Here is a 25,846-nt window from a genome sequence, read left to right as displayed (position 1 = left end):
GCAAGAGGGATAACCGCGCCCTGGAGAGGATTGTCAAACATAACCGATTCAAAAATGTGGGGGAGATCCACAAAGAGTGGACTGCAGCTGGAGTCAGTGCTTCAAGAACCACCACGCACCGACGTATTCAAGATATGGGCTTCAGCTGTCGCATTTCTTGTGTAAAGCCACTTTTGAATAAGAGCCAACGTCAAAAGCGTCTCGCCTGGGCTCAAGACAAAAAGGACTGGACTGCTGCTGAGTGGTCCAAAGTTATGTTTTCAGATGAAAGTAAATTTTGTATCTCCTTTGGAAATCAAGCTCCCATGGTCTGGAAGAAGACAGGAGAGGCACAGAATCCACGTTGCCTGAAGTCCAGTGTCAAATTTCCACAATTGGTTATGGTCTGGGGTGCCATGTCATCAGCTGGTGTTGGTCCACTGTGTTTCCTGAGGTCTAGGGTCAATGCAACAGTCCACCAAGAAGTTTTAGAACACTTTATGCTGCCTGCCGCGGACCAATTTTATGGAGGTGAAGATTTCATTTTCCAACATGACTTGGCACCTGCACACAGTGCCAAATCTACCAGTACCTGGTTTAAGGACCATGGTATCCCTGTTCTTGATTGGCCTACAAACTCACCTGACCTTAACCCCATAGAAAACCTATGGGGTATTGTAAAGCGGAAGATGCGAGATGCCAGACCCAACAATGCTGACGAGCTGAAGGCCACTATTAAAGCAACCTGGGCTCTCATATCACCTGAGGAGTGCAACAGACTGGTGGACTCCTTGCCACGCCGTATTGCTGCAGCAATTCAGGCAAAAGGAGCTGCAACTAAGTATTGATTGCCGTACATGCTGAAACTTTCCATGTTCATACTTTTCAGTTGGCCCACATTTCTAAAAAATATTTTTTGGTACTAGTCGTAACTAATATTCTAATTTTCTGAGATACTGAATTTGGGATTTTCAGTAATTGTCAGTACTAATCATCAAAATTTAAAGAAATAAACATTTCAAATATATCACTATGTGTGTAATGAATTGATATAATATGTAAGTTTCACATTCTGAATATAATTACTGAAATAAATCAACTTTTTCATGAGATTCTAATAATATGCAACAGCACCTGTACATACATACATACATACATACATACATAAAAATCTTTTACTTGGAGCTGCATTCTAAATGCATCAGTGAACTAAGTAGAATATTGCCATTCATCGCAATATCACAGTACTGTATCATAAAGTCCCCGCCAATACACATCCCTAGCTTCCACCCACCCCCCTGTTCTATGACTCATTAGTCAGATAAGTTTCTGACAACGTGGAACTAGGCTTCTTTTTATGGAGCTTTTGACGCATGGTTCCAGGCTTTCAGTGAGATAATAAGCTGTAAACTAACCATAACAAGTTAAAATATGTCAGATCTGCGATTCTGGAAATTGTTACTGCAGAGGACTTCTTTAACATGCACAGGCCTCCATAATCCTGAACCCTATCCAGGATCCACCTCCTCTTACGAGGTCAATAAGGGCTTGACCCCGCTCACTCCACCGGCCATCTGGGTTGTTCTCAAGTCTAATAGTACCTCTCCGGCACAGACAAGGTGACACAGCATGTGTCGGCGCAAAAATAATCATTCTAATTCTATAGAAAATAGGGACAGACCTGAGGTTCTGCGGAGTCCTGTTGATGCGTTCGGTCAACCGGGATGTTGTCCCTGTCCTCAGCAGGCTCACCTGGACCAGACAAGCTGTGCTCCGAACAATAGGCATGCTGACTGGGGTACCTGCAACACACACAAGTAGAGAACTGCATGATAAACGTGTACTTGCAAAGAAAAAAGGCTTCTTCAATAGTTGCTTTGAGTCTGCAGCTCCTCAAGGCAAACTGCACTCACATGATGGCACAAGCTTATTATTGTTGTGACAAAAATATCCGATACATGGTAGCACTTTTGAGCACAGGAATACTTGAGTCTCGTACTGAGAATAAACCAGTTTGGTTGATATAATTGTATAAGGATCAGGCACGTGAAGACTGATTGGGAAATCCCTATGTTGGTTTCACCATTGTTATTAATAATAATAATAGATCACACCCTAAAGCTTAGTGTGTGTTTGAACACAGTAGAACGCCTGACGTCTATTTGTTCTCAATTGTATTTGTCCTAATTCTGTTCACATGACGATAAATCACACCTGTGGCGCCCCCAATGGATTATCCAGTGAATTGTTTGGAACACACACAAGCACAGTAGATTTTAAACTGTTTGACATCGCAGCCCAACTTTTTTCCACTACAAAAAGGGGCCTGCGGCCCACTCAAACATTAACACTGAACTAATAGTCTCACTCTTGATTTTAAATCATATTAAATAATTATATCTAACCTACTTACAGTTTACAACCTCGTCAAATGACATTAAACCTGTGACGGTTTGCTGGCATCGTGGTGCGGTTTCGTTCTCTCAATTATGCAGTCGGACTTGGACACAGCGTGAAGGTAAGAAATTATGATTTATTTACACTAAAAAACAGACTAAGAACAGAAAAACTTGCACTAGGCATAAACAGGCAAAACAAAGAGCTAGCATGGGAGCTAGAAAACAGGAAGCATAGCGTGAAAGCTAGCAAGTACAAAAATAGTTTTACCACAGTCAGGAATCAGCGTCGTCACCTGTTGCATAGAACAGAAACTAGGAAGCGAGGACGAGTCAACTGAAAAGGCAGGCTTAAATAAGGTAAGTAATTACAAACAGGTGAGTCCGGAAACAAGAAGCAGGTGAAACTAATGCGTGACTATGGCAACAAACAGGAACTAAGGAAGTCAAACACTAACAAGATGTGATACAAAAACGGAACAAAACCAGAATATGACATGATCCGGGCAGCGGATCATGACGAAACCATATGTTAATCACAAAGATTATTCATTAAAACACAAACCGTAGGCTTGGGTCAGGCTGATTAGAAAAACAAGTACTAACCAAATATATAATTCATAAATAACTGCCGAAAAAAAAATTGACAAACAATGATGTTGTGCTAGTGTTGACAATGTGATGAGTTGGCGACTTGTCCAGGTTGTACCCCACCTTCCGCCCAAATGCAGCTGAGAGGCTCCAGCACCCACCGCAACTCCGAACGGGACAAATGGTAGAAAATGGATGGATGGATAAAAAAAATAAAAAATAAAATAAAATACACAAGATTATAATAATTAATATGCTTCATAACTTAACTGCTGATGCAGTTATAGTCCATCCATCCATCCATTTTCTACCGCCTATTCCCTTTTGGGGTTGCGGGGGGCGCTGGCGCCTATCTCAGCTACAGTCGGGCGGAAGGCGGGGTACACCCTGGACAAGTCGCCACTCATCGCAGGGCCAACACAGATAGACAGACAACATTCACACTCACATTCACACACTAGGGCCAATTTAGTGTTGCGAATCAACCTATCCCCAGGTGCATGTTTTTGGAAGTGGGAGGAAGCCGGAGTACCCGGAGGGAACCCACGCATTCACGGGGAGAACATGCAAACTCCACACAGAAAGATCCCGAGCCTGGATTTGAACCCAGGACTGCAGGACCTTCGTATTGTGAGGCAGACGCACTAACCCCTCTGCCACCGTGAAGCCCAATTGAAAAAAACAGCTTCACCACTTTAGTCATCATTTTTGCGCTCAAACTTCTTTATGATTTTAGCTCGAGACCTCGGTTTGTTTGATGCTTTCATGACTGCTGCAAGTGGTGGAAAGGTGTATTACAACAGAGTACGGCTGAGAAACAAATATTTTTTTCCTCAAATCAAAACCCTTAAATTTTTTAATAATTAGAAAAATAGTCAATGACTTATGGACAATTAGTTGCCCAGTCCCACCTGTCCCCTGGTCAATACCTTTTTGCTTGGGGGCTGCCATGTTTTCCTAACCTATCTTGCCTAAAATGTACAAACTTGTGCTTGTCAGTCCCTTTAAACCTCTAAAGGTTTCGTGGCCACATGCGTGGACTGCACCTAATAGTTCGTATTTCCAAAATTGTGTACACTACTGAATTGGGGTCTTATGGTCGCTTATGTGGACACTTATACTGCCATCTGGTGGTGTCAGAAGAGTATAACATACAATGGAATTTTGGGAAAAAAAGTGTAAAAATAAGAATTATCATGTCACTAAACATGAAGTACACATTTGTTACTTATGGACTGATACATCAGATCAAAAGATGATTCTTAGTTTTTATTCTAATTAGGGACCAATAAGCCCAAATAGCAAAGAGAAATTAAAAAATGTATGCAAAAAAACAGCTTGGGCATTAAGAGGTTTTAAAGGTGTTTGGGCTAAACACCTTTAAGTTACAGGGGGTATTTTCTTAGAATGTATTTCAGCTGTGTGAGAAATTTCAAATACGACTAATGAGTGTTTAATAACAGCGCCATCTTGTGGTGTTTTTGTCAGAAAAATAATAGCATAGGCAACGGAGTAGGACATGCAGACATTTTTAGTAATATTTTGACATTCTTAACTGTACAAGTGTAAAACTAAGTTCATCACTATTAATAAAAAAAAAGGCGATTCACGTACATATTGCATTGGATTTTTTTTTTTTAAGATTGCAAGAGGACCCATGCCCTTATTGTAGTTTCATCCATCCATTTCTTACTACTTATTTCCTTCGGGATCACGGGGGGTGCTGGAGCCTTTCTCAGCTGCATTTGGGCGGAAGGCGGGGTGCACACGGGACAAGTTGCAAAAACTATATATGCTGGTGTTTTGCATGACTTTAGAGCAGGAATCTATAACGTTTTCCAGGGACCCCCAAATTGATGGAGAGATGGAGCAACTACCCACTACTCATTTATATTGTATAAAATTGTGTTTTCACTTAGACTGGCCCTAAATGTACCTTGTTGTTGTACAATACCAAGATATTAAAGTAATACAGTATAGCGTCGCTAATAGCAAGCTGCCAACGAGCACACTAAGCGCTACCTATCTTGAATGCTAACATTAATATTTTAGTAGCTAATCATGTTTTTATTTCAAACACACTGCCATTTATAAACTACATTACAATGTGTGTGATCATACAATATTAATGTGTATTTAAAAGACATTTCTATTTGTGGAAAAATTACGTATTTGGGCTGGTGGACAAAAAAAATAAAATCAATTCATTTCCAAATCGCAATTCTTATTCATCCCAATTCTAAATAGATTCATAAATTTCAAAAATGTATTTAAAAAATATATATACATATTTTTGGCGACACCTTCCACCCAATTGCAGCATAGACAGGCTGCAGCACCCCCCGTGACCTGAAAGCGACAAGCGGCAGAAAATGGATGGATATTTTTTTAATATGAATTGTTGCGTTGGACCAGGCTTTCCTCTGCTGGGAATTTAAAACTGCCGGTCTCTCCCAAGTTCTTTTATGAGACATAAGCTGATTCTCAATGAATCCCAGACAATGAGTAGCTTGTCTTGATATTTTATTACCAAAGCTTTGGGAGACCAATCTAGATACAACTTTTCAATCGCATTCCCCAAATTGATCTAAGTCTCAAACGGGAAGACACTCCTTCTTGAATGCGCAACCAGCTCCCACCCTCCCTAGATGGGACATACAGGTCCTTTGTTCAAGAAAAAATAAGATATTTAGGGAGTACTCCAACGTCCTACATTCCAATGCTTCAAGGCTATCACACAGTTTACTTGAGGGCAAACAGAAAGAACAAATGGAAGAATACTTCATTAAAAAAATTAAAAAAATTCAGGCAGTAATCTTTTCTGACCTTTAACCTGTTTTGAAAAAGTTTCATTATGAATATTATCCCAAATTGCGAAAATCGGTTTAAGTCGAAACTCGTGTTGAGTCGAGAATCCATTAAAGGGGAACATTATCACCAAACCTATGCAAGCGTCAATATATACCTTGATGTTGCAGGAAAAAGACCCTGTATTTTTTTAACCGATTTCCGAACTCTAAATGGGTGAATTTTGGCAAATTAAACGCCTTTCTGTTTATCGGTGACGTCACCGAGGTAATACACCCGCCATTTTCATTTTCAACACATTACAAACACCGGGACTCAGCTCTGTTATTTTCCGTTTTTTCGACTATTTTTTGGAACTTTGGAGATATCATGCCTCGTCGGTGTGTTGTCAGAGGGTGTAACAACACTAACAGGGAGGGATTCAAGTTGCACCACTGGCCCGAAGATGCGAAAGTGTCTGCCGCCAGACCCCCAATGAATGTGCCAGAGTGTCTTCACATTTTACCGGCGATGCTAAGACAGACATGGCACAGAGATGTATGGATAACCTGCAGATGCATTTGCAACGATTAAGTCAACTAAATCACAAAGGTGAGTTTTGTTGATGTTGTTAACTTATGGGCTAATCAGACATAATTGGTCGCAGCATGATTGCCAGCTAATCGATGCTAACATGCTATGCTAATCGATGCTAACATGCTATTTACGCTAGCTGTATGTACATTTGAAACTAGATAACCACATTTAATGCGAAACAAACACTTACCAATCGACTGATTTAAGTTGCTCCAGTGTCACAAGATGCGAAAGTCTTGATGGTTTGGTCCGCACATTTTACCGGCGATGCTAATAAGGCAGCCATGCTATGGGCCACTTCATTAGGTACACCCATGCTATGGCCGAATACCGTCAATAGCTATTCGCTCAATAGCTTCAGTTTCTTCTTCAATTTCGTTTTCGGTATCTGCCTCCATACTCCCACCATCTGTTTAAATACATGCATAATCTGTTGAATCGCTTAAACCGCTGAAATCCTATTCCGAATCCGAGCTAATGTCTCTATAGCTTGCTGTGGTAACCGCCATGTTGTTTGTCTTGGCAGCCCTGTATGACGTCACAGGGAAATGGACAGTCGCATCGCAAATAGCGAAAATCAAGAACTTTAAAGCTTTTTTTAGGGATATTCCGGGGAGGTGTAAAATTTAGAAAAAAAACTTCGAAAAATAAAACAAGCCACTGGGAACTGATTTTTATTGTTTTTAACCCTTTTGAAATTGTGATAATGTTCCCCTTTAAGAATTAAATCGGTCACCCCAGGAATCGGATTCAGATCGAATTGCTAGCTGCCCAAAGAGTCACACCCCTACTGAATATATAACAAGATATGTAAAAAAAAATACAAGCCAGAAATTTCCAGACCTCTCTGCAGTACCTCTGCCGACCCCCCATAGGTCACAAACCCCAGTCAAACACCTCTGCTTCAAAGGCTAAACTGTGGTTATATTCCGGTGTGTAAGACAAATATGGGCATTACACTTTGTATGATTGTAGGATTCCAACAAGCTTGAGCATCCTTGAGTGTAAAATCCTCAGGTCATGTGAGCGTCTTGTCAGCAGTCAGTCAAGAAGATGAGCAATGTGTGCACTAGGGATGCACCGATTAATCGGTAACCGAATATATTCGGCCGAATATGGCAAAAAATGCCACATTCGGCCTTCGGTGGAATGAATTAAAAGTAAGGCCGAATAGTGGCGTTTGACGCAATTTTTTGACGCGGTGACGCAATCAACCAACGTGCAGTGACGTAGTAACCCGGCGCTTTTGGAAAAATGTCAGCAGTGTGGACATATTTTAAAGTGTCGGAAAGTGACAAAGGAATTATATTAAAATAAGTTATTTATATTAAAATAAATTTAATTAAATTTGTTTTATAAATAGTTAGTTTCCTTCTTTTTATTCTGAAGCTGAAGTACTGTTATTGACAAATCTGTTCTGGCCTGGGATATGTTGTGTACCTGTATAAGTGTATGAGGTTACACGCACACACTTAATTGAGATTTACTTGAGCCTTCTGTTTACATTATTAGCCTATCTACTGTGGCTAAGCAGACTTTTGCCAAAAGGACAATAATTCATTTGTTGTGGATTTATCCACTTTAATGCACTTTGTTTTTTTTTTGGAATGGATGTTTTGTTTGAAAGCCTAATATAAATGAAAAACCTCTGCTTTTGTTGAAAAGCAAAGGCTACTGGAATATTAAAAAAATGTCAATAATCAAGAAAAAATTACTTTATTTGAAAAACATGTCTAAAAATGTATTCTAGGCTATTTATGCAATATAAAAAAAATTGTGAAAACCTGCATTCATTATTCGGTATTCGGCCTTCGGCCAAGCGTTTAAATTTTTTTCGGCTTCGGCCAAAAATTTTCATTTCGGTGCATCCCTAGTGTGCACACTACATCCCAAAGAGACGAATATCTCTGGAAGCTTGTATTGCGTCACTCACTCTGCAAAACGAGCGTCCATTCACATTTGACCGGTTTGACAGCCTTGTTCAATAGTCAAGGCAATACATGTTGGGGGTGTTTGGAAAGCAGGGCTATTTATGACTGACATACATATATGTCATTTGAAGCTGAAGTGCAACACAGTAAAGGTTAAAGCAACACCCAGTAAATCACCAAATTGCAAGACCAAGAAATACATTGTGAATAATCTCCTATAAAAGTTTTTTATCCGACCTAGACTATTCAAAAGAACCAGTATATGGTCTAAAAGTACGCTACCCTGAGGTCCATAGAAAACCACAAAAGCCAATATAGGAGCTTAAAGTATAGCCTGAATGGGAACCATGAGATAATATAAGCACCGGGTTAAATTTAGGTCCACTGCTTGTGTTGCATGAATGTTTTCTATGTCCTTCTCGACCGCTCCAGGAATTAAAGATGCACAGTGGTGGCTTCTTTGCACGTACAGCATGTCACGGACCATGACACTTAGCTTATGTAACCATTGCCTCCGTACAGAAAAGCCCACAAAAGGATAATGACATCATCCGGTAATTATTGTCCTGTTTTCAGCCATGAGCCTCATATTTGTCATTCAAATATTTTAGGAACGTCACTGCATACAACTCAACAGCTCTAAATTCAACTTGCCAGAATAAATTATCCAAGGATGGCAACTCATAGGCAACGTTCCCTCTAAAGCAGGGGTCGGGAACCTTTTTGTCTGAGAGAGCCAAGAAGCCAAATATTTAAAAATGTATTTCCCTAAGAGTCATATAATATTTTTTTTAACACTGAACACAACTAAACGCGTGCATTTTTAAGTAAGACCAACATTTCCAGAGTATAATAGGTCTCTTATTCTTTGTAATAACATTGTTATTCCGAAGCTAACTGTGGACGGGGCGTGGCCTGCAGCAAAGCAGGATGTTGCCAACACCGGCCTCGAAATCAGCGACAGGTGCGTAGATGGCCCACCTGGGCCTTGTTATCTAATCACCTGTCGCTCTGTTATAAGCAGCAGCCAGGAGGAGAGACAGGGTTGGGGCTGGAGCCAGAGGGCGAATGAGGATGAAAGAGAAAAAGACAATTGCTGGAAAGCAACTGAGAGACTAATTGAAAAAAAAAAACATTATTTTAACCCTAAAACAGGCTCTCATGTCAGTGCTTGGTGGTCTGAAGAACCCCCAGGAGGGCAAGCCCAACACTAACCAATAATAAATAAATTACTTCTTACCATTAACGCAACTTCTTGAACATAAAAATGCATGAGAATGTTTTATATTTTGAATGTTATTTTTAACACCATGATCACAAGTGGAATTATTCATTACTTATTGTGTTAAGCAATGTCAGCTCAGATTTATCCGAGAGCCAGATGCAGTTTTCAAAAGAGCCACATCTGGCTCTAGAGCCATAAGTTCCCTACCCCTGCTCTAAAAGTACGCGCCTGTGCAATTGCACACTGCTCACGGCAAATCTAGGCCAGGCAAAAAATCGAATAAAAAGATATGCGCATAAGAGTGTGCACGTCTGCCGTCGCTCACATGTGCGCCACTGAATGCTCAGGGAGTTTTGGCGTTTGCTCACACATGAAAAATTGGAGGGAAAGGTTTTTTTGGTGTTTTTTTATAAACAGGCCAAAGGGACGAATATGTGTATGTTCTCAGTAGGGATGTTACGATATGAAAATTGACCAAAATTATCACGGTTATTATTATCGCGGTATTGCTGAATGTGCTCAAAAAATACTTCTACACACACTGAAATGTTTTGACCACCTATTTTTTTTTTTTTCAACTAAATTAAATAGACACTATTTTACATGTTTGGTAATTCTTATACTCCACTGATAGTGTTTTAGGTTGATGGATTGAAACTTTTATTAGTAGATTGCACAGTACAGTACATATTTTGTACAAATGACCACTAAATGGTAACACCCCAATAAGTTTTTCCACTTGTTTAAGGGTCCACGTTAATCAATTCATGGTATGGTCATTGTATTTTATCTGTTTAATGCAGGGGTGTCAAACTCAAACACAAAGTGGGCCAAAATTTAAAACTGAACAAAGCCGCGGGCCGAGGTTGAACAAATTATTAATAGGGACCCAAACAAGTTTTGCGTTGAATATTGAACAAGCAAGGCTTATATAATAACTTTATAGTGACATGCAACCTCAAGTCTCAAATAATAATAATAATAATAACTATTTAAAAATATCAATGGCATATCAAACAAAATTTAAATAAAAATCTTGTGCCTCTTTTCTATTTACAGCCTTCGGAGGTATATATCAAAAATAAACTTTTTCCACAGGCTCATAATAAATTTGAAAATAAAATAAGAACGATTTAAACAATCCTTGAAGTAGCAAGAGAAAGTGCATGAATAAAACATCAATTATTGCTTTGTTTTCTACACTGATTTGCTTTAACACTGAATATGGAACAAGCAACGCTTACATAACTTAATCATGCAAAAGCAACCATCAAAAAACTAACGAAAAAACATCAATGGTACATTAAAAAAACTAAAAAAATAAAGCCTCTTTTGCATTTACAGCCGTCTGAGGTAAATATCAACATTAACGTTTTCCCAGGCTAATACATTTGAAAATAAAATAACAATGAGGTGGGCGGGGTTGGGGACGTGGGGTGTGTATATTGTAGCGTCCCGGAAGGGTTTCTGGGTATTTGTTCTGTGTGTTGTGTTCGGTGCAGAAGTTGGTAACAGTGTTAAACTACTTTATACGGCCACCCTCAGTGTGACCTGTATGGCTGTTGACCAAGTATGCGTTGCATTCAATTATATGTGTGTAAAAGCTGCATATATTACGTGGCTGTGCTGGCACGCAGTTTGTATGGAGGAAAAGCGGACGTGACGACAGGTTGTAGAGGACGCTAAAGGCAGTGCCTTTGACGCACGCCCCCAATATTGTTGTCCATGTGGAAATCAGGAGAAATTTGGGAGAATGGTTGCCCCAGGAGATTTTCGGGAGGGGCACTGAACTTCAGGAGTCTCCCGGGTAGTATTAGCGATGAATGTGGTGTTACAGCGGCACGGCCGCTGTATCATACCGGCGGGCCAGCTCTAATGTTAATTTGATAATGCCTCAAGGGCCAAATGAAATTACCGGGCGGGCCGTATTTGGCCCACGGGCCAGAGTTTGACACCAATGGTTTAATGGCTAAGCATTTATTGTTTTAAATATCGGTCTGGTTTGTAGCACTTAATATTCATTTGAATGAAAAGTGTGTTGCAAAAAAAATGTATTACTTTTATTTCTGGCAGGCGTTCCACGCTTTGAGTATCCTACTCTTTTCAGTGGTCCCTGAACGCAAAAAACCTCGGTCTAATATTCCTCGAGTGTAGACTTTTTTGTCAGAGAGCACAGCTTTTAGGTTTAATGTGTACACTTAAATAGCGTAGTTGTTCAGACAGTAATGTGTTTATTAAAGTTTAGGTATGTTGTTTCTTAATGGAGAAAGATGTTCCAAATCATCATAAGGGACCCATCTCACCCAGGACATAAACTTTTTGAACTGCCGCCCTCAGGCAGGAGATGCAGGACAATAAAATTCCGAACAAACAGATTTAAGAACACTTTTTACCCGAGAGCAATAGTGTCGCTGAACACAAGACAAGAATGACTGTGCATGAGAGCAGTGTGCTTGGTATTTTTATCTATTTGTATCTATGTTCTTGTGTGTTATTATGAATTTGCACTAAATTAGTTTTGCTTACAACTTTGTTGTCAGTGTACAATGACAATAAAGATATATTCTATTCTATGTTACTGACGCTTGCTTTAACAATTGCATTTCAGCTAGCGCCAGTCAGTCAGTCTGGGAGTTTATCAATGTGCATTTATCAATCACTGTTTTTTTGTAAATTTTCATTTAAAAAAAGGTAGTACTAATCGTCAAAAGTTTTACCGCTGTTATCATTCCTACCTTTTACTGTTACATCTATTTTTTCTTAGTCATTCAGGTCATAATAATGCACAAAAAGGTTGAATGGAGTCAACTGTACACTGTTTGAAAACGTATCACCTTTCATCCAAAATGCTAAAATCAACCACGACCCTATTGTAACGGACCCTAGGGCAGTGGTTCTCAAACGGGAGTACGTGTACCCCTGGGGGTACTTGAAGGTATGCCAATGGGTACGTGAGATTTTTCAAAACTATTCCAAAAATAGCAACAATTCAAAAATCCTTTATAAATATATTTATTGAATAATACTTCAACGAAATATGAATGTAAGTTCATAAACTGTGAAAAGAAACGCAACAATCCAGCTAGATTTTTTGTGGACATGTTCCATAAATATTGATGTTAAAGATTTCTTTTTTGTGAAGAAATGTTTAGAATTAATTTCATGAATCCAAATGGATCTCTATTACAATCCCCAAAGAGGGCACTTTTAAGTTGATGATTACTTCTATGTGTAGAAATCTTTATTTATAATTGAATCACTTGTTTATTTTACAACAAGTTTTTAGTTATTTTTATATCTTTTTTTCCCTAATAGTTCAAGAAAGACCACTACAAATGAGGAATATTTTGCACTGTTATACAATTTAATGAATCAGAAACTGATGACATAGTGCTGTATTTTACTTTTTTATCTGTTTTTTTTCAACCAAATATGCTTAGTTCTGATTAGGAGGTACTTGAATAAAAAAATTTTCACAGGGGGTACATCACTGAAAAAAGGTTGAGAACCACTGCCCTAGGGGACACACCCACCGTGGACATAAATAGTGAAACTCCACAAATAAAGGATAGAAATTAAAAAAAGACTTTGAAACGTGAAATGTCTTCAATAAACAAGAATTTGCTTGCCTCCATTATCTTCTGCGGAAGCGTTAAGAACACATACAGGGCATCCAAAATTTAATAAATTATTTTTTGTCATCAAAAAATCTAGACAATATCCCGTTTAGACAATGTAAGAATTGTTTTTTTCCCAATAATAATAAAAAAAAAAAATACACTTACATACGTATTCAAAGCATTTGCTCAATACTTTGTTGATGCACCTTTGGCAGCAACTTCAGCCCAAAGTCTTTGTGAATACAATGCCACAAACTTAGCACAACTATCTTTGGGAAGTTTCCCCCATTTCTCTTTGGAGAACCTCTCAAGCTCCATCAGTTTGAAAGGAAAGTGTTGGTTTTCATCCAGGATGTCTCGTTACATTGCCGCCTTCATCTTTCCCTCTATCCTGACTACTATCCTAGTTACTGCCACTGAAAATAGATATTCAATCTTACTTAGACTTCAGTTTTTGCAGTGTAGAATCAAGGACCTTTAAATAAGCATGTTGAAAACAGATTGTTTTGCCAGTCGCCACAAAGCTGACGACTTAACTTGGCAATGATGTTATTTTTCCGAAAAAGAGAGAGTCACTCATTGCTTGTTTGATTACTTAAGTGTCATACATTGCATCACACCGCACCAGTTCTTTTTGAGTACAACCCAGAGTAAACAATGGCGTACAAACTTCCGTGAGTGCTCCTGGAAAATAACTCACTGGGCCAATAAAAGCAGCTGTTCATAAAACACATATTTACAATGGAATTCAATCAAGTGAAGAGGGGTATTTTCTGCAGCTAAACCTGACCCAGACTAATAGGGGCAAAGGTACCGTCTGCGACCATTCAGCATCCCTGGCCATGAAGGATTTAAGCATTCTTTGTAAATGAAAAGAAAACAGCCTAAACGTGAAAGGGGGGAAAAGCTCCGCTATGGGGGCGTGGTGTGACCTACTTTCGGATGTTATGCAACAGTGGGAGGAAGAAGTCCTGCTCTACAAATGGATAGCAGTCTATAGGCAGTAGGCACCATAGCAGAATAGTGCTTAAGGGCAGCATGCAGACTGAATAGCAATCGCCATGTGAGGGTGAGCTAAAGGAGGAAGCGCCTTAGGCAAGACGAACCAGTCCTCAACTGCAAATATACTCCTCTGACTGACCTACTTCAAATGAGCAATTTTGAGACTAATTGGTGCATAAAGAAGCAAAACTATGATAAAAATGCCACTACTTTTTATGAGATGAAAAATAGAATGACAGTTAAAGGCCTACTGAAATTTAAACGGGTATAGCAGGTCCATTCTATGTGTCATACTTGATCATTTCGCGATATTGCCATATTTTTGCTGAAAGGATTTAGTAGAGAACATAGACGATAAAGTTCGCAACTTTTGGTGGCTAATAAAAAAGCCTTGCCTGTACCGAAGTAGCAGACGATGTGCGCGTGACGTCACAGGTTGTAGGGCTCCTCACATTCTCACATTGTTTATAATCATAGCCACCAGCAGCAAGAGCGATTCGGACCGAGAAAGCGACGATTTCCCCATTAATTTGAGCAAGGATGAAAGATTTGTGGATGAGGAAAGTTAGAGTGAAGCTCTAGAAGAAAAAAAAAAAAGGCGATTGCAGTGGGAGCGATTCAGATGTTAGACACATTTACTATGATAATTCTGGAAAATCCCTTATCTGTTGCTAGTGGTTTAGTGAGATTTTATGGAACCTGAAAGTCGGAGGGGTGTGGCCACAGGTGTGTCTCTGAGGGAAGTCACGCAGCTGCAGCAGGACGCAAGCGCCGCTGATGTCTCCGGTAAGAGGAGAATTATTACCACAATTTTCTCACCGAAAACTGCCGGTTGACATGTGGTTGGGATCCATGTTCGCCTGACCTCTCTGTTCCATAGTAAAGCTTCACTTTCGGGAATTTTAAACAAGGAAACACCGGCTGTGTTTGTGTGGCTAAAGGCTAAAAGTTTCCCACCTCCATCTTTTTACTTTGACTTCTTCATTATTAATTGAACAAATTGTAAAAGATTCAGCAACACAGATGTCCAGAATACTGTGTAATTATGCGATTACAGCAGACTACTTATAGCCTGGAAAATAATGTCCGCTACAACCCGAGACGTCAAACGGACGCGTCATCATACGGCGACGTTTTCAACACGGCACTTCGCGGGAAATTTAAAATTGCAATTTAGTAAACTAAAAAGGCCGTATTGGCATGTGTTGCAATGTTAATATTTCCTCATTGATATATAAACTATCAGACTGCGTGGTCGGTAGTAGTGGGTTTCAGTAGGCCTTTAAAATTGTTGTTTCGATTATTTTGGCTAAAATTTTTATTGAGATTATTTTATCTGATTATCAATTCATCAAACAAACTAATTGAAAGGTTGCACGAGTAATAAAAAAATCGATAGCTGCAACCTGACCTGAATGCATTGTAATGAGTTACCGGAATCCGAACAATAACACGAACAAGACTTTCTGTGTTGGGTTTACATTGCAAGCAATGTACCGTATTTTCCGGACCAGAGGCGCATTGCCGATGAGCGGGTGTAGTCATGTCTTTTTTCATACAAAAGGCGCATTAAGGGGGTCATATCATGATTTTTTTCTAAATGTAAAAGACTTTCTTGCGGTCTACATAACATGTGATGGTGGTTGTTTGGTAAAAATGTTGCATCGATTATGTTTTACAGATCATCTTCAAGTCGCTTTCAGACAGTCGCTTCAGGATGCGCCGTTTTGTGGGCGGTCTTATTTACATGGCTCACCTACCTCAGCGTCTTCTCCCCGTCATCTTTGCTGTAGCGGTGTAGCGTGCAAGGACGGGAGTGGATTAAGTGTCAAAACGTGGAGCTAACTGTTTAAATGACATTCAGACTTTACTTCAATCAATAACGGAGCAGCATCTCCTCGTCCGCGACTCACTAGTTCAACAACAATGCCGTAAATGTGTCCCGTGAAAAACCGTAGGACCGGAACTCTCTAATAACTAAAGTTCCTTGGGGGAATTATGTAAACTCACTACACCGATAGTTTTTAGCCCTTCCATAATAAGATATGTTACAACTTGACGCTACTTTATATTAGAAATGGCAACAGCAGAGGGTGAATGTCCCATAACAACAAGATAGAGAAAAAGAAGAAGCTTATAGACTACGGGATCGGCAAGGATGACAGTGGCAGGCAGAGGTGCGCAAATTTTCAGGATTTATGCAGATCTCAAATATAGATCAGCAGGTACCAGAAAGTAAGAAAAGTTGGTTTTGCATAATATTGTGAAATAAAACGCCAGATAATGTCTGCAAATGGGTGCCATTTTGTGGTCCATATACACACACGCACCATAGTAACACTTGTACCTCTGACTACGGTAGTCGCAATGGGCCGACAATCCATCAAACGGTGCGGCTTCAAAGTCCTACTAAAACATTTTTACAAATTTTTGAGTGCCGTGTGTGGTTTTCTATATTTTCAATGGAACATTTAAAGTTTTGGTGTCGTTTACTCGCGTAAGACTACAAGCATCTCTTATGTGTGACTAGCATCTACTGGTCACACTTATCATGACACCATGTACCAAATAAAATTGCTTCGAGGTCGGTAAGCATAACCAGAATTATTCCGTACATTAGGCGATTTTTGAGAAAATTCTAGATTTTAAACGCGCCTTATAGTCCAAAAATACAGTAATGGTTTAGATCAGGGGTAGGGAACCTATGGCTCTCGAGCCAGATGTGGCTCTTTTGATGACTGCATCTGGCTCTCAGATAAATCTTAGCTGACATTGCTTAACGCAATAAGTAATGAATAATATCGCTTGTAATCACGGTGTTAAAGGCCTACTGAAATGAAATTTTCTTATTTAAAAAGGGATAGCAGTTCCATTCTATGTGTCATACTTGATCATTTCGAGATATTGCCATATTTTTGCTGAAAGGATTTAGTAGAGAACATCGACGATAAAGTTTGCAACATTTGGTGTTGATAAAAAAGCAGACGATGACGTCACGAGGGTGAGGGCCCCTCACGTCCTCATTATTTTTAATGGGAGCCTCCAGCAGCAAGAGCTATTCGGACCGAGAAAACGACAATTTCCCCATTAATTTGAGCGAGGATGAAAGATTTGTGGATGATGATATTGATAGCGAAGGACTAGAAAAAATAAATAAATAGAAAAAAAAGGTAAAAAAAAAAAAAGGTGATTGAATTGGGACGGATTCAGATGTTTTTAGACACATTTACTAGGATAATTCAGGGAAATACCTTATCTTTCTATTGTGTTGCTAGTGTTTTAATGAGATTAAATAGTACCTGATAGCCGGAGGAGTGTGTCTACGGGTGTGGTGACCGCCAGTGTCTGAGGGAAGTCACGGCAGATACAAGGACGGCGCAAACTCCACAGATCTCCAGTAAGAGGCAACTTTTTAGCACAATTTTCTCACCGAAACCTGCTGGTTGACAAGTGGTCGGGAACCATGTTCGCTTGACCGCTCTGATCCATAGTAAAGCTTCACCTACGGGAATTTTAAAATAAGGAATCACCGTGTGTTTGTGTGGCTAAAGGCTAAAGCTTCCCAACTCCATCTTTCTACTTTGACTTCTCCATTACTAATTGAACAAATTGCAAAAGATTCAACAACACAGATGTCCAGAATACTGTTTAATTGTGCGATGAAAAGAGATGACTTTTAGCCGCAAGTGGTGCTGCGCTAATATTTCCTGACAGTCCGTGACGTCACGCGCACGCGTCATCATTCCGTGACATTTTCAACAAGAAACTCCGCGGGAAATTTAAAACTGCAATTTAGTAAAGTAAACCGGCCGTATTGGCATGTGTTGCAATGTTAATATTTCATCATTGATATATAAACTATCAGTCTGCGTGGTCGGTAGTAGTGGGTTTCAGTAGGCCTTTAAACATAACGTTCAAAATATAAAACATTCTCATGCATTTTAATCCATCCATCCGTTTTCTACCGCACCTGTTCAAGAAGTTGCAATAATGGTAAGAACTATTTTTATTTACTATTGGTTAGTTTCAGACTAACAATGTTCAGTGTTAAAAAATATTACGTGGCTCACACGAAAATACATTTAAAAATATTTGGCTTTCATGGCTCTCTCAGCCAAAAAGGTTCCCGACCCCTGGTTTAGATGATATACAATCCTAATTTTTTGGTAACATTATTGTAACAATACTGACAAAAAAAATTACATACCTATTGAGCTAGTGTGAAACTGTACACAACGTGTTTTGTATGGTTACCTGATTTGCCCATTTAAAACCGAGGAAAACAATTTGTTGCGACACTAAATCAACATATTTTACGCAGAGATCCTGCAAAAAGCTGGGCTCAAGATGGACATTAGCACAAATGCGACACGCCCGACGAAGTTAGCAGAAGCCGATACTGGCAATGCTTTCAACACAAAAGGACGGGCATTCCCCTTTTTTACAGGCAACTTTCTGCCTCAGTTACGACTCCGATATTACTTCTGTGGGCAGAATATTGACGGGACTTTTTTCGATTGATTGACACTTTTATCAGTAGATTGCACAGTACAGTACATATTTTGTACAATTGACCACTAAAAGGTAACACCCGAATAAGTTTTTCAACTTGTTTAAGTCAGGGTGCACATCAATCAATTCATGGTAAACAACGTCACCTTCGCTGTTGTCTTGGCTTTTGGAGCTTAAAGGGGAACATTATCACCAAACCTATGCAAGCGTCAATATATACCTTGATGTTGCAGAAAAAAGACCATGTATTTTTTTAACCGATTTCCGAACTCTAAATGGGTGAATTTTTGCGAATTAAACGCCTTTCTGTTTATCGGTCTCGTAGCGATGACGTCAGAACGTGACGTCACCGAGGTAATACACCCGCCATTTTCATTTTCAACACATTACAAACACCAGGACTCAGAACTGTTATTTACCGTTTTTTTCGACTATTTTTGGAACTTTGGAGACATCATGCCTCGTCGGTGTGTTGTCGGAGGGTGTAACAACACTAACAGGGAGGGATTCAAGTTGCACCACTGGCCCGAAGATGCGAAAGTGTCTGCACATTTGACCGGCGATGCTAAGACAGACATGGCACAGAGATGTATGGATAACCTGCAGATGCATTTGCAACAATTAAGTCAACTAAATCACAAAAGTGAGTTTTGTTGATGTTGTTGACTTATGTGCTAATCAGACATATTTGGTAGCAGCATGACTGCCAGCTAATCGATGTTAACATGCTATTTACGCTAGCTGTATGTACATTTGAAACTAGATACCCACATTTAATGCGAAACAAACACTTACCAATCGACATATTTAAGTTGCTCCAGTGTCACAAGATGCGAAAGTCCTGATCGTTCGCTCCGCACATTTTACCGGCGATGCTAATAAGGCAGCCATGCTATGGGCCACTTCATTAGGTACACCCATGCTATGGCGGAATAGCGTCAATAGCTATTCGCTCAATAACTTCAGTTTCTTCTTCAATTTCGTTTTCGCTATCTGCCTCCATACTCCGACCATCTGTTTCAATACATGCGTAATCTGTTGAATCGCTTAAGCCGCTGAAATCCGAGTCTGAATCCGAGCTAATGTCGCTATATCTTGGTGTGGTAACCGCCATGTTGTTTGTATTGGCAGCACTGTATGACGTCACAGGGAAATGGATAGTGGTTTCGAAGACAGCGAAAATAAGGCACTTTAAAGCTTTATTTAGGGATATTCCGGGACCGGTAGAATTTTTAAAAAAAATTCAAAAAATACAACAAGCCACTGGGAACTGATTTTTATTGTTTTTAACCCTTTTGAAATTGTGATAATGTTCCCCTTTAATGATAAGTTGTTGTTTCCACAGAATCTGGGTTAATGGGAGGGTTCTGGGTTTTCAGTAATTCTAAGAAATACATCTTCCTGCTTGGATATTTCCTGTTGGTGTTGGGACCAGTTCCAATTAATAGGTAAGTTTAGTAGATCTTCAGTACCTGACTGATGACGATGATTAATACAAGAACAACCGGTTTAAGACAGGTCTATCTGCCGATTCAAATGGTATCAGCAGCTGCATGGCATGCCATCAAGGCCATGATCCTTTCATGGCTGGGATGTTCTGCGAGGTGATTACAAGTGTCTCAAGGTGTCGGGCATGACAGCACACGTGAGTGTGTATGGAGCTTCCGTCCTCGCTCTTTTTTGAAATTCCTTCTGCACAGTCACACAAATGCTGAGTCAGGACACGCTTGCCTCTGGCCATAAAGGAAATGAGCTTGGCGGAGTCAGAAGACGAGACTGGAACTGCTGCTCCATCAGACAAAAGAATGCTAGCGGATCTGTGAGCACCCCCACCCGAGCTCAGATCAGCTGCTCATTAAACCTACTGGCACGCTGCCGCTACCGAAGCTAACTGTGACGTGCACACACTGATCTCACATTGTTACACTGTGAAACTGAGTAACCTAACCTGCATCAACTTGATGAACTCTTCAGATCTTCAGCTACTCTTTATCTTGAACAGAATACTTCAAAGACTCCAAAGATTCTTTGTCCAATGTTTCCGTACTAGTGTAACTGACGGCCAGACAGTTTGGCTGGGCCATGTGTACATTGATAAACCACACACTCGGACAACCTCAAGAGTGGTGCCTGCATGCCGGACAATCCCGGTTCGAGTCCCGCAAAATAGCATGAACTGAACCGGGCGGGTTATATTAGCAAGAATGTCGAGTGAAACAATAATACTGATCAATAACATTAAGATATGGAACTGTGTCGTCGTCCACCCCCCCCCCCCCCCTTAAAAACTGTCTACAAAACCCAAAACCAACAACCGTGTAAATGGTAAATAAAACCAGAATACAATGATTTGCAAATCCTTTTCAATCTATGTTCAATTGAATCGACTGCAAACACAAGACACTTAATCTTCGAACTGGAAAACGTAGTTATTTTTTGCAAATGTTAGCTCATTTGGAATTTGATGCATGCAACATGTTTCAAAAAAGCTGGCACAAGTGGCAAAAAGACTGAGAAATTTAAAGAATACTCATCAAACACTTATTTGGAACATCCCACAGGTGAGCAGGCTAATTGGGAACAGGTGGGTGCCATGATTGGGTACAAAAGCAGCTTCCATGAAATGCTAAGTCAGTCATTCACAAACAAGGATGGGGCGAGGGTCACCACTTTGTCAACAAACGTAAGCAAATTGTCCAATAGTTTAAGAACAACATTTCTGAACGAGCTATTGCAAGGAATTTAGGGATTTCACCATCTACTGCCTGTAATATCATCAAAAGGTTCAGAGAATCTGAAGAAATCACTGCACATAAGCAGCGAGTACGAAAACCAACGTGACCTTCGATCCGTCAGGCGGTACTGCATCAAAAAGCGACATCAGTGTGTAAATGATATCACGATATGGGCTCAGGAATACTTCAGAAAACCACTGTCAGCAACTAAATTGTGTCGCTATATCTGTAAGTGCAAGTTAAAACTCTACTTTGCAGAGCGAAAGCCATTCATCAACAACACCCAGAAACGCTGCCGGCTTCGCTGGGCCCAAAGGTGTTCTGTGGTCTGACAAGTCCACATTTGAAATTGTTTTTGGAAACTGTAGATGTTCTATACTCCGGACCAAAGCGGAAAAGAACCTTAAGACTTAAAGAAGCGCACCTTCTAACACACGTCACGTGTGCAACGTCACACGCGGAGTAGAGAGGTAGCGACATGGTAACGTTAGCTGTGATGCTAACGGTGAGGTGCGGGTGGTAATACGAGAGAGAAAAGGTGCGAATCTGGTAACAATAGGAGGAAGAATTAATGACCAAGAAAACCAGCAGGGGGTCCAACGTTTGGCTTCAAGCGGGGATATGTTCAACATTTATGCGGCAAAAGCGTTGCTACCAAAAGTTGCACCACTGCTAATGGAGCATCATTTGAAAAGTCACCCGCTAGAGCAGGGGTAGGGAACCTATGGCTCTAGAGCCAGATGTGGCTGTTTTGATGACTGCGTCTGGCTCTCAGATGAATCTTAGCTGACATTGTTTAACACGATAAGTAATGAATATGTCCGCTACTAATCACAGTGTCAAAAATAAAGTTCAAAATATAAAACCTTCTCATGCATTTTAATCCATCCATCCGTTTCTATCGCACCTGTTCAATAAGTCGCAGTAATGGTCAAAAGTATTTTATTTATTATTGGTTAGCTTCAGAATAACAACGTTATTAAAAAGAATAAGAGATGCACACATTTAGTTGTTGTAATCAGGGAAAGTCCAAATAAAAGAGGAGGCGTAGAATTCTCTTGTCAGAGCCTGGGACGACACTGTACAAGGGTACAGGTCTACACGTTTCTCCTCATTGAGCTAAACTGAATCCTGTCTCTGTTTAATTCCTGGCTTCTTGTCTGTTTAATAGATGTCATCAGTGTTTGAACCTGACAGTTGTATTCAGGGTTAACAATATTATACGGCTCTCACGGAAACACATTTTAAAATATTTGGCTTTCATGGCCCTCTCAGCCAAAAAGGTTCCCGACCCCTGCGCTAGAGAATGAAGAGTGCTTGAAACTCCGCATGTCAACATCGCCATTCGGTGCCACACCAAAAAAATGCCTAATGAACCATTTCCAGATCAACACCTTATGAAATTTTTTTTGTCAACAACAAAAGTGGATAACGTCCGCAGGAACCTACCACATAGCGAAGGACATACACTATTTGATTTCCTATTATGCAGCTCATTTTTTTTTGACAGTTTTTGAAATATATTGTGTGACATCATGCAAAAAAGTGCACTTTATTTGTTTTAAACTATTGTAGTGGCGTTCTGTACAAGAACTGCACTTTAATTTAGTGTTGTTGTGATATGTCATCTTAGTGACATCATGCACAAAAGTGCACTTTATAGCTTGTTTTAAAATATCTCTGAAGATCTTGCACTTTCTGTTTTGGAAATGACATGAATGTTTGTGCCACTGCTTAATAACTGTTTAATAAATACTGTTTTGGTAAATTGATTTAGTTGGGATTTCCCTCTATGCATGAAAGTTTAAAATGAGCATATATTAATGCAGTATGAAGAAGAATGTTTTAATGTAGACACATAGAATCATCATACTGCTGTGATTATATGCATCAAGTGTTCATTCAAGGCTAAGGCAAAATAACGAGATATATTTATCGTGTATATGGCCTAAAAATATTGATATTAAAAAAAAGGCCATATCGCCCAGCCCGTCGTGACATTGCCATAGCAAAAATACTTCTCCAATTCCTCCTTAATCTTTACGCACAATAATTTGGTTCCGAAAATGTTGAGTGTGATTTCACAAAATCCTTGAAATTATCAGAAATGCGCCTGTACTGACACGGACTAGTGTGGAAGCCATGTTTACTTCCTTAAAGGGAAACATTATCACCAAACCTATGCAAGCGTCAATATATACCTTGATGTTGCAGAAAAAAGACCATGTATTTTTTTAACTGATTTACGAACTTTAAATGGGTGAATTTTGGCAAATTAAACGCCTTTCTGTTTATCTGTCTTTTAGCGATGACGTCACCGAGGTAACACACCCGCCATTTTCATCTTCACATTACAAACACCGGGTCTCAGCTCTGTTATTTTCCGTTTTTTCGACTATTTTTTAAAACTTTGGAGACATCATGCCTTGTCGGTGTGTTGTCGGAGGGTGTAACAACACTAACAGGGAGGGATTCAAGTTGCACCACTGGCAGGAAATCTGCCGCCAGACCCCCATTGAATGTACCAGAGTGTCTTCACATTTTACTGGCGATGCTAAGACAGACATGGCACAGAGATGTATGGATAACCTGCAGATGCATTTGCAACGATTAAGTCAACGAAATCACAAAAGTGAGTTTTGTTGATGTTGTTGACTTATGTGCTAATCAGACATTTGGTCACGGCATGACTTCCAGCTAATCGATGCTAACATGCTACGCTAATCGATGCTAACATGCTATTTACGCTAGCTGTATGTACATTTGAAACTAGATACCCACATTTAATGCGAAACAAACACTTACCAATCGACGGATTTAAGTTGCTCCAGTGTCACAAGATGCGAAAGTCCTGATCGTTTGGTCCGCACATTTTACCGGCGATGCTAATAAGGCAGCCATGCTATGGGCCACTTCATTAGGTACACCCATGCTATGGCCGAATAGCGTCTATAGCTATTCGCTCAATAGCTTCAATTTCTTCTTCAATTTCGTTTTCCTTATCTGCCTCCATACTCCAACCATCTGTTTCAATGCATGCGTAATCTGTTGAATCGCTTAAGCCGCTGAAATCCGAGTCTGAATCCGAGCTAATGTCGCTATATCTTGCTGTGGTAACCGCCATGTTGTTTGTATTGGCAGCACTGTATGACGTCACAGGGAAATGGATAGTGGTTTCGAAGATAGCGAAAATAAGGCACTTTAAAGCTTTATTTAGGGATATTCCGGGACCGGTAACATTTTGAAAAAAACTTAAAAAAATACAACAAGCCAATGGGAACTGATTTTTATTGTTTTTAACCCTTTTGAAATTGTGATAATGTTCCCCTTTAATCACTGCAGTGCATGCCACGTCATGTCAGCTTGCAGATCCGATTGCATTCATATTAGAAATCACATTTTTGGGGGGATGTGAACGGCTTCTAAATAGATCGGATTTGATGAAAAAAATCCTACTTAGACATCCGACCATGCAGTGTGAAAGAAGCTTAAATGTACAGTTACAACTCATGCTCGGATACTAAATAAGACACCCTGCTGACTCTGAGCTTTGTGATTGGACAGCTGCAGTTACTGGAAGTAGTCCAGTCCAATAAATAAGATAAGCAAAATACTTTTTCATCATTTTCTGTTTCTTAGACAGTCCAATGTAATATGAGAAGCCCGAACAGAAGAAAAGGAAGGAGTTTAGAGAGTTCAAAAGTCCACTATCAACTTTAGCACAAGCACATTGTGGGCCAAGGATGTGTGCCAAGAACCGTTAAAGCAAAAACAAAATAGGCCAGTCACATCTGCCAGAGAAACAAGAGAATGTGGGTTTAAGAGTTTGCACACATGTTTAACATTTCCCCCCCAAATATGAGAGAGAGAAACAGCAGATCTCCTAAATAATCCACAAGTCCACTGTTGTATCCTTTGGACAATCAGGGGTCGGGAACCTTTTTGGCTGAGAGAGCCATGAAAGCCAAATATTTCAAAATGTATTTCAGTGAGAGCCATATCATATTTTTTAACACTGAATACAACTAAATGTGTGCATTTTTAAGTAAGACCAACATTTTTAGAGTATAATAAGTCTTTTATTCTTTTTAATAACATTGTTATTCTGAAGCTAACCAATAATAAAATGTCATGTCTGTTGATCATGTTTTTGTTTGGACTCTTTAAGTTCCTGTTTTTTTCCACTCCCTTGTCTGGTTTCCTTGGTTACTCATTTTGTCCACCTGTCTCTGGTGGAAAAAATGCCTGCTCACCTGCTTCCCGAGCACTAATCAGAGGCAGTATTAAAGCTCGTCTTTGCCAGTCAGTCGCCCAGGCGTCAATGTGATCTTTTCTTGCTCTGTGCTGACTTGTTTCATGCCTTGCCATAGTTTCGTGCTTCATGCCATGCCAAGTAAGTTTTGTTTGATTTATGTTCATAGTCTATTTATGCGTTAGCTTTGTTCCTTAGCCCAAGTTGTGCCTCCGCTGT

General features: G+C 39.8%; 1 protein-coding gene across 3 annotated transcripts in view; it reads right to left on the bottom strand.

Annotated features, from left to right (window-relative positions):
* The window catches only part of suco (SUN domain containing ossification factor), a 128,071-nt gene that overhangs the window by 68,843 nt on the left and 33,382 nt on the right, over nt 1-25,846 (bottom strand). For all 3 annotated transcript variants that reach the window (XM_061888602.1, XM_061888603.1, XM_061888604.1), the window contains exon 3: nt 1,661-1,781. In XM_061888602.1, coding sequence (XP_061744586.1) covers nt 1,661-1,781 — 121 coding nt within the window. The remainder of the gene's footprint in view (nt 1-1,660; nt 1,782-25,846) is intronic.

The sequence above is a fragment of the Nerophis ophidion genome, linkage group LG26 (genome assembly GCF_033978795.1).
Source record: "Nerophis ophidion isolate RoL-2023_Sa linkage group LG26, RoL_Noph_v1.0, whole genome shotgun sequence".
Lineage (NCBI taxonomy): Eukaryota > Metazoa > Chordata > Actinopteri > Syngnathiformes > Syngnathidae > Nerophis > Nerophis ophidion.
This window is presented reverse-complemented; position numbering and strand designations above follow the sequence as displayed.